At 41.5% G+C, this 9,916-nt stretch overlaps 1 protein-coding gene across 7 annotated transcripts in view; it reads right to left on the bottom strand.

Moving 5' to 3' along the window:
- Positions 1 to 5,103: 5,103 nt before the first annotated feature.
- LOC109886277 (phosphorylase b kinase regulatory subunit beta) overlaps positions 5,104 to 9,916 on the bottom strand; it is a 90,195-nt gene continuing 85,382 nt past the window's right edge. For 4 of the 7 annotated variants that reach the window (XM_020477999.2, XM_020478013.2, XM_031809649.1 and 1 more), the window contains 6 exons: positions 7,842 to 8,038; positions 7,533 to 7,667; positions 7,312 to 7,441; positions 6,534 to 6,641; positions 6,182 to 6,319; positions 5,104 to 5,763 (listed from right to left, as the gene is read on the bottom strand). In XM_020477999.2, coding sequence (XP_020333588.1) covers positions 5,626 to 5,763; positions 6,182 to 6,319; positions 6,534 to 6,641; positions 7,312 to 7,441; positions 7,533 to 7,667; positions 7,842 to 8,038 — 846 coding nt within the window. In that variant the 3' untranslated portion in view covers positions 5,104 to 5,625. Of the gene's footprint in view, positions 5,764 to 6,181; positions 6,320 to 6,533; positions 6,642 to 7,311; positions 7,442 to 7,532; positions 7,668 to 7,841; positions 8,039 to 9,258; positions 9,350 to 9,916 lie in introns of all 7 variants that reach the window. The other 3 variants (XM_020478005.2, XM_031809647.1, XM_031809648.1) reach the window with 1 other exon arrangement.

Genomic DNA, 9,916 nt, shown 5'->3' with positions numbered 1-9,916 from the left:
TGTCCAGAGTTGAGTTTGAGGGGTCTAGAGCATCTACAGATGGACTATCCAAATGAAAGTACTATGAAGTACTACAGTCATGTCTGCAAAAACACTATAGTGAATACTATATTATACTACAGTCATGTCCACAAAAAACACTATAGTGAATATAGTGAATACTACAGTAAAGTCCGCTAAAACACTATAGTGAATACTATAGTATACTAGTAATGTCCGCCAAAACATTACAGTAAATACTAAAGTCAGCAAAAGCACTTACAGTGAATACTATAGTATATAAATATAGTAATATTACAGTATTTAGACTATAGAATACTATAATAGATGTTCATGTGGGTTAGCTGTAAATGTTTAACATGTTTTAAGTAGGACATTAATGGGAAAAAAATGGTTTGTTATTGTGTTATTCTCAACACATTTCTAAATGCATTGTATCCACATTTGTGACTCACTACCTGGATTTGGTCTTATGTAGCACAATTCGAAATGGTGTTTTTTACATTATATAAAAGTAGAGACTCAGATCTACAAAATGGTATGGTTATATTATATTGTTAAATGGTCAAATAAAATCAACCAATCAATCAAGGGATACTACAGTGTGGAGTAAAGTATTTTCAAAAATGTCTAAAAACATATTTTACTTTGTCATTATGGGATATTGTGTGTACATGGGCGAGATTTTTTTGTATTTGTATCAATTTTGAATTCAGGTTGTAACACATCAAAATGTGGAATAAGTCAAAGGTTATGAATACTTTATGAAGGCGTAGTATGTGGTTAAAAATAGACAATGCACAGGGCAAGCGTGAAGAACTGAGCTTCCTGACTTCACACCACTCTGATCATCACACCAATCTCTCTCACGTCATGACCATGGATCAGCTCAACATCTCCATCTCCATCTCCATCATCACCTCAAGGAATCCTGGCAACGTTGTATCCAGTACACTGATGGGACTGTGCTGCCTAGTGGGCCTCCCTGCAAATATAGCTGTTTGTGGTGGTCATTCTGCGCCAGGTAAAAAATAGATCATGTCACCCTGAAACTGATGCTGAATCTGGCTTGTTCTGACGTCCTGTGTCTGGCCTCCCTCCCTGTGCGGATCTATTCCCTCCTGTGTGGATGGAATCTTGGCCGTGGGCTCTGCAAGTTCTTCTCCTTCATGGTCTATTGCAGCCTATATATCAATATCATGACTGTGACTATGAGTGTGCAGCGCTACGTGTCGGTTCTCTACCCCCATCAGTGGGCCAGGCTGGGAAGGAGAGGTGAGAAGGTTTTGCTAGTTGCACTATGGGGGCTTGCATGCATCCTAACCGGGCCTGCTCTTGCGACAAGGAATATAGTGGTTACAGGTTCTGGTCTAAGATGTCAAAGATACACCGAATCAGACTGGGAAAGAGTGGCTGTTCTTCTTTTTGAGACATTGGTGAGTTTTGTTCTGGGTTCCATTCTGGTCACCTTTTATTTCTTCCTTCACAGGCGAGTGAACCAGACAGCCCTCTTCAGCACCCAAAGGATGACCAGATTGGTCACTGGATTTACTGTGACCTTCATCATTCTCTGGGTTCCTGGTCATGTTGTTAACATTGTGGACATCTCAGCTATCTTAAGTATTCACACCCTTTTTACATCTGCTAAACTGAAGACCTTTAGGGAGTTGACACGGGACTTTGTTAAGTGCCTTGCCTTTGTTAACAGTTGTGTGGACCCCTTTCTGTACGCGTTCGCCTTTCAGAGGATTTGGCAGAGAAGTCCAGAGAAGCGGGAGAGAGCAGACACTGCTATTCAGACCTCTGCGTAATATTTCAGTCAATCATTTATGTTTTTTTTGTGTGAATATTTGTTTTGTTTTTTTCTATTTGAGGTATGCATGTAAATCAAAGGGAGGGGGTCACTATGAAGCAAAGAGTTGATCTATATTGTGATACATTTTTTTTTTTTTTTTTTTAAATGGCTCCATCATGATTGACCAAAGACCAACAATGTTGGTGAAAGCAGAAACAGAATGGAATCTATATAAAATGATCACAAAGCAGCTTGAAACCATCTTCAATGTCTCCTTTCAGACCACGCAAACTTGGTCAGTGCTTAAATGCATCCATGCAATGCGTGGATTCTATTGAAAAAGTAAATGCAAAATTGAAAGCGAAATTACCAACTCACTTTGCAGGAATAGGGAGATAGAGTAGGTGAGAAAAAAACACATGCCTGTTGTCAGTATCTGCAACATGAGAGTCAGTGAGAAAGACAGAATACCGTGATATAGAAACATACAGTGGGGCAAAAAAGTATTTAGTCAGCCACCAATTGTGCAAGTTCTCCCACTTAAAAAGATGAGAGGCCTGTAATTTTCATCATAGGTACTCTTCAACTATGACAGACAAAATGAGAAGAAAAAAATATCCAGAAAATCACATTGTAGGATTTTTTATGAATTTGCAAATTATGGTGGAAAATAAGTATTTGGTCACCTACAAACAAGCAAGATTTCTGGCTCTCACAGACCTGTAACAACTTCTTTAAGAGGCTCCTCTGTCCTCCACTCGTTACCTGTATTAATGGCACCTGTTTGAACTTGTTATCAGTATAAAATACACCTGTCCACAACCTCAAACAGTCACACTCCAAACTCCACTATGGCCAAGACCAAAGAGCTGTCAAAGGACACCAGAAACAAAATTGTAGACCTGCACCAAGCTGGGAAGACTGAATCTGCAATAGGTAAGCAGCTTGGTTTGAAGAAATCAACTGTGGGAGCAATTATTAGGAAATGGAAGACATACAAGACCACTGATAATCTCCCTCGATCTGGGGCTCCACGCAAGATCTCACCCCGTGCGGTCAAAATGATCACAAGAACGGTGAGCAAAAATCCCAGAATCACACAGGGGGACCTAGTGAATGACCTACCATCAGTAACACACTACGCTGCCAGGGACTCAAATCCTGCTTAAGCCAGTACATGTAAAGGCCCGTCTGAAGTTTGCTAGAGAGCATTTGGATGATCCAGAAGAAGATTGGGAGAATGGGAGAATGTCATATGGTCAGATGAAACCAAAATATAACTTTTTGGTAAAAACTCAACTCGTCGTGTTTGGAGGACAAAGAATGCTGAGTTGCATCCAAAGAACACCATACCTACTGTGAAGCGTAGGGGTGGAAACATCATGCTTTGGGGCTGTTTTTCTGCAAAGGGACCAGGACGACTGATCCGTGTAAAGGAAAGAATGAATGGGGCCATGTATTGTGAGATTTTGAGTGAAAACCTCCTTCCATCAGCAAGGGCATTGAAGATGGAACGTGGCTGGGTCTTTCAGCATGACAATGATCCCAAACACACCGCCCGGGCAACGAAGGAGTGGCTTCGTAAGAAGCATTTCAAGGTCCTGGAGTGGCCTAGCCAGTCTCCAGATCTCAACCCCATAGAAAATCTTTGGAGGGAGTTGAAAGTCCATGTTGCCCAGCGACAGCCCTAAAACATCACTGCTCTAGAGGAGATCTGCATGGAGGAATGGGCCAAAATACCAGCAACAGTGTGTGAAAACCTTGTGAAGACTTACAGAAAATGTTTGACCTCTGTCATTGCCAACAAAGTATTGAGATAAACTTATTGACCAAATACTTATTTTCCACCATAATTTGCAAATAAATTCATTAAAAATCCTACAATGTGATTTTCTTGATTTTTTTTCTCCATTTTGTCTGTCATAGTTAACGTGTACCTATGATGAAAATTACAGGCCTCTCTCATCTTTTTAAGTGGGAGAACTTGCATAATTAGTAGCTGACTAAATACTTTTTTGCCCCACTGTAGTTTGTGAAAAAGGATCTCACCTAACTAACAGCCATTATCATCTAACATGACACAAAGAAAAACTGTAGGTCAAATATATTTTTACACACTTTACATTAACTTTCATTATTTATTCAGCCCTTTGGTTCAGACCAGAAAGTGACTATAATAATATTGCAAAAAAAAGGGAAACATTGGCTTAGACCTCTTCAAGTGGCACAGTCTTTGATGCCCTTCATGGTACAGAGTGTTGGTGTAGAAGGAGCAGGAATAAAGCTCTGACTGTCAGGCCCAAACGCTCGAGACAGATTGGCAAATAAATGCTTTTACTGCTGCCAGCAAAAGACCTACTCTGGCTTTAATGCACAGTTAACTTTTATGGGAGTTCTTTAAGAGAAAACATTACACCTTTTACAGGGACGAGGAGGGGATGCGGCCTTGCTCGGTAAATATGAAAGATTGTTCTGCTCTGCAGATTTTAATTGAACTGTGAATTGATGAGTCCGGTCATAAAGTATCAAGTTAGTGTAACATATACCAACCAGCATATTTGCTTTTCCTATGAAATGCTTTCTTCAATTAATGAAGCATCAGGCAGAGGTGTACAATGCATAACAGTGTATCATATTAATAAATTGCTCGCCACAAATGCTATTGCCACTGTCATTTCATACACCGGCCTGATCTAGATGGCAGACGATGTACTCTGCAATAACTAATAATAACTACAGCATACATGTACTGTATGCACGATGAGCCTACTTTCGCATGGTTTGAATATCACCCTTATTTATGAACTTCCTCGCTTCAGAACACTGAAACAACCTTCCCTGCAACCATGACCTTTTTAAGCGTTTCTCGATCTATCAATCCCATTCTCCTGTCCAAGTGTTGGAGCAGCTTTAGAACAGATTCTGAAGTTAATGATGTATTGAGTCCTACGCAGAAATAATTCCTCTGCTTTTCTCAGTGTCTAACCCTTCCTTTGTATGTCAAATGATGTGATTTTCCAGCTCCAGTGGTGAGATTGGTATGACTGCAGCTAAGCTGACATGAGTGGGAGTTACTAGTGGTGGGATTCAATACACATACCCCCAGGAACAACTAGACACGCTTGAATAATCATGACATTTCTGTTGCAACTGCAGGCGAAATAAACAGAAACATGTTACACCATGTTGTGATTATAAAGCCTTTTACACATTTAGCTTCAATGATACAAGGCAAATATTATACAGCAGGGGTAACGCTCTACGAAATTCAAACATGACGAACCCAAGCAAATAAAATCAACAGGATGTCACAGGTTCCACAAGTTTATTTTTTCGAAACTAGTGTTGAGCTTCCAAAATCCCCTTGATCGAGTGGCGGAACACAATGGCAATCGTCACACACATTGAAAAAGTTCAATTCAGATTCACTACACTGGGTAGGCACACTCAAACCACGTGCAAACACATAAACAACTTCATGAATATATCATGTTAATAAGAGTGAAGGAACTCAAATGACTGTGTATTAGCCACATTCAGAAAAATACAGCGACCAGGCTTTCAAAAAGACCTGGACTTCCTAAGACTTGGAGAACAAAAAAAGTGTGCACTGGGCTGCCCTACAACGCTAATGCTATACAAACAAGTCTACATGCAAGGATTTCAGGGGATAAGATCTGATACATTCTGTCCTAATAGCTTGAAGCTAACAGAACAAGGGTATTGCTGGTGGAACAACAGTCAGTGCTGCTGACTAATTTAGCATATTGTTAGTAGTTCAACGAAGTACAGTAGAGGTGGACTCCTCTACTCCGCTGAACGGGTTTAGTTTAGCTGACCGAGCAGGGGTCATCCTTGGAGGGCTTCACGTCTCCCTGAAGCAGCTGAATCATCACAGCCTTGGTCAGGTAACTGGAGGTGCCTCTCCTGCCCATCGGAGGTGTCTTATAGAACTCCTCCATGTCATCCTGCGGACAACAATGTTTTTTTTCATTGTAAACTAGCAGTACTGTTATATACAGTGCAAACTGTCGAAAGCTCTATAACAAAGCACTGCTTTTCAGCAACGAACTGCAGAATGAACAACTATTCAGATTGGAAATAATCTGATATGAATAACAAGTAACACGATTACTCCCATCCTTAACATTCACCGTTAATGAATGTAGTCGAGACTGACCAGAAAAATTATCGCCAAAGCACCCAAGGTACCCTCCCCTATGCGGTCTGCTTCTACTTCGCTGAGATAACTTGTACTGTACATCATTGTGGGCGTACAACAGCTAAGCTTGCATGCTACATGAACTCCAAGGAGCTCGCGTGCCAGTGGTGTGACCCAACCTTAGATTCTGTGAGTCTAGCGGAGAGTGTAGGGCAGGCACCTACCGGTTTATTCATCCCCTCCCGACTCCTGTCCTTCTGGAAGTCATGGAAGGCCTCCTTCACCAGAACATCCAGGTCAACCTTCTCCGAAAACTCCAGCTCCGGGTTTCTCTCCAACACTATGGACACCACCATCAGCAGCTGCAACCATGGATATTAGGGCAGGTAAGAAAGTAGAGCCATGCTAATATTTCTGTGTACAATTAGAATGTTTTGTATTGTAAACCCAATGTGGTGGAAATGTTGCTAGATGAAATACGTGGGTAAGATAGTCAATGGAGGGTCCTGTTTGACCAAGAGTAGTGTACGGAAAACATGCAGCTGTAAATTACAGTGAAATCTGATTGGCCCTTACCTCTACTACTATCTGCCTGTACTCAGGCAGCACAATGTCCTTCAGTGTGTCTTCCACCAGCAGAGAAAAGTTCATCTCATACATGGTCATGTCAGATAGTGTAGGTTGCTGCAATGGAAGGAAAGTGGGAGATTTTAACAGTAACGCTTTAGGCAAGAACACCCCGATGACCAGTTATTACCAAAAATTATAAACAGACATTTATTTAATAGTGAGGTATATGCGATGCATTGAGGATCTCCTGCATTCAAACCATCCTTTTGAATCAACTGTTGGGCCAAGCAGCCTAATATACTTCAAATATGCAGTCTTTTTGGGAATTTCACCTCTGTCAAAGGGGGCCTATAGTGTGGTCCTTCAGAGATCAAATCAAATCAAATTTATTTATATAGCCCTTCGTACATCAGCTGATATCTCAAAGTGCTGTACAGAAACCCAGCCTAAAACCCCAAACAGCAAGCAATGCAGGTGTAGAAGCACGGTGGCTAGGAAAAACTCCCTAGAAAGGCCAAAACCTAGGAAGAAACCTAGAGAGGAACCAGGCTATGTGGGGTGGCCAGTCCTCTTCTGGCTGTGCCGGGTGGAGATTATAACAGAACATGGCCAGGATGTTCAAATGTTCATAAATGACCAGCATGGTCGAATAATAATAAGGCAGAACAGTTGAAACTGGAGCAGCAGCACAGTCAGGTGGAAGTTGAATGTGATGTGATTAAATGTGGAGTTTGAGGATGTAAATAAAGGATTATAATGTCACTGTTGCAATAACCAACACTACCTGTGGGAGATGGATCCCTGCCACTACGATGCCGTTACAAGTTCTCTCCAAAATCTGCCACACTCGGTCATAGAAGCCATGGGGAGTCCTGTTGAGGGAACCATCGATTTGACGCATGTTGATCCAGGACCTGGGATGGGTAACGAATAGGGAAATTAATAAAATAGAATAAAAAATGTGTGTGTGGAGGCTTGTGTGTGTGTGTGTGTGCGTGCGTTTACCTGCCGTGCTGTTGTGGCTGAAGGACATCCAGCAGCAGCTGTTTAACATCGCTGGGGGACATCTGGTAAATGTCCTGGGGTGACATGTCACCTGCTCGGATCTCCAACTCATGCTTCATGGCCTGGATGATCCACCTACACCAATACCAGCGGAATACGAAGCAAAAACAATGCATCTCATAACCACAGATGGCTATCCTCAAACAGACAACTTGAGAGACAAACAGAATAACAACCACCCAGCTGTAGGATCAGCATGGCCATGGCTACAGCCTGCCTAGCTCTATTCCTCCCGGGCTCTATTCGTACCCGACGCGGATCTTGAGCATGCCGCTGAACAGCTCGGGGGTGTTGGAGATGATCCAGCCGATGTGGATGACCAGCTCCTGCTGCAGCACGGCCTCCCTCTCCCCGTAGCACTTGCTATAGAGGATGCCCTTGATGACCCCAGGTGAGAGGGGGTTGGAGATCACCTCCTCCTCATGCCCAAACAGTCCCAGTGTTACCTGGCAACAGAGCACAGCCCAGGCAGCATCAGTTAAATGTCTGCTGTTCTGTTATTGTTTTGTGGGGATTCTTTTACTAAGAGGACAGAGTGACGAACCAGAAAGGTAGATGTGTATACATAGATAACAAGAAGCAAATAGTCAAAAGGTTGAAATAAAAACATTAGATTTTATTTTATGGGTGACATCCCTCTACCTATACACTTTTTGACTGACCAGATAGTGTGCAATACTATGTAGAAATGCTGATGTTTCCGTATCCCCTTCGCTTAAACTATCTCTCCATCTCAAAACTGTAAAAGTGCCACCCCCCCCCCACCTAGTAGAACATGGGAGAAAAGATAATGACCAAGATTATCTTGTGATATTTCTTATTTTCAAAGCATAAAGGCCAGAAGAAAATTACACTTGGGTAATCATTATTCTTCCCAAACAACAACATATGCTTTCATATCCCTTTGAAAAATAGCCTCTCAAAACATATGGTTGCAGACTAATGCTCTCCAGTTAGATGGTAAATCACAGCTTTTAATCTGTACCTCGCTTCTAATATTACTAAGTGTAATCTAAACATGTCCTACCGGGTGACAGGTGCAGACAACTCTTGCTCAAAACCAGCTTTCTCATCAAGTCCAGAATAGTTTTCCCTCTACGATGCAATCTACATGCAGATTCACACCATGAGGTACTTCATAGTAATGAACTGCCCAAAACTCTTGGGTGGGAAAATGAGGCCAGAAATGGGGACTGCTAAGAAGCAACTAATATTTGAGAAAAAAAATGTATAATGATAAAACATTATACTTTTAGGCAGCTCACTTCATATCAATCCAAGGGAAAGGGTTGTATTAGGTCATAGGTTATAGGTCAGGTCACAGCATACATAGAGCCTGTTAAACCCAGGAATACACTTTCAGCAGGTTACTATATGAAACATATTAACAGCCTTGCTACAGGGCTAAAGCACAGTGAGTTAGCTGGGAAATACGAAGCGCGCAACTGCAATAACACTAAGCATTTCCTATAGGACAAAAGCATGAGGAGGTCACTGTCAACTGAATGTTCCTAATACTTTCAAAATGGACATAATTTCATCCAATTCATTGATAATCAATGAACACTAAGATCGTGTTTCGAAATAGGCATCTGATGTGACAAAAAAATAAATAAATACATGATTCAACTGTATAATTTCCACCCCTTTTCAAATGTCCACTTACCTGCTTGCCATGCACTAAAACACTAGTAATACTTGGGGCAATGCTGTCCACTAGCTTAGTTATCACACTGGCTGCGATTCGTACAACCCCCCTGGTAAACAAAAACACAAGGAGATCCTTAATAGGGTCAAGCTATATGTGTCAATACAACTACAGTAGGAACAGTTCATAATGACAGTGCGATAACAATGTAGTCAGCTGTGTTCTCTATCATAAGAACCACACATACAGTATAACCATGACATTAAGGCTGATGTGCTGTAACTTGATTTGAGTCACACTACTGAAGGTAGTTGGAAGCATTTGCAGTTTTTGGGGGTTCTGCTTCAGATTATGTTGTGCCCAATATAAATTAATGGTAAATAATGTATTGTGTCATTTTGGAGTCCCTTTTATTGTAAATAAGAATAAAATATGTTTCTGAACACTTCCACATTAATATGGATGATATCATGATTACGAATAATCCTGAATGAATCGTGAATAATGATGAGTGAAGAAGTTCGAGGCATCTGTCCTCAGTTGCAACACTCACTAGTGAGTCCCAAACTGCCTCTGAATGCAACGTCAGCACAAGAACTGTTAGTCGGGAGCTCCATGAAATGGGTTTCCACGGCCGAGTAGCCGCACATAAGCCTAAGATCACCATGTGCAATGC

Source organism: Oncorhynchus kisutch, linkage group LG3, assembly GCF_002021735.2.
Source record: "Oncorhynchus kisutch isolate 150728-3 linkage group LG3, Okis_V2, whole genome shotgun sequence".
NCBI classification, from domain to species: Eukaryota; Metazoa; Chordata; class Actinopteri; order Salmoniformes; family Salmonidae; genus Oncorhynchus; species Oncorhynchus kisutch.
The sequence above is the reverse complement of the archived record's forward strand: the minus strand, read 5'-3'. Positions and strand labels throughout refer to the sequence as shown.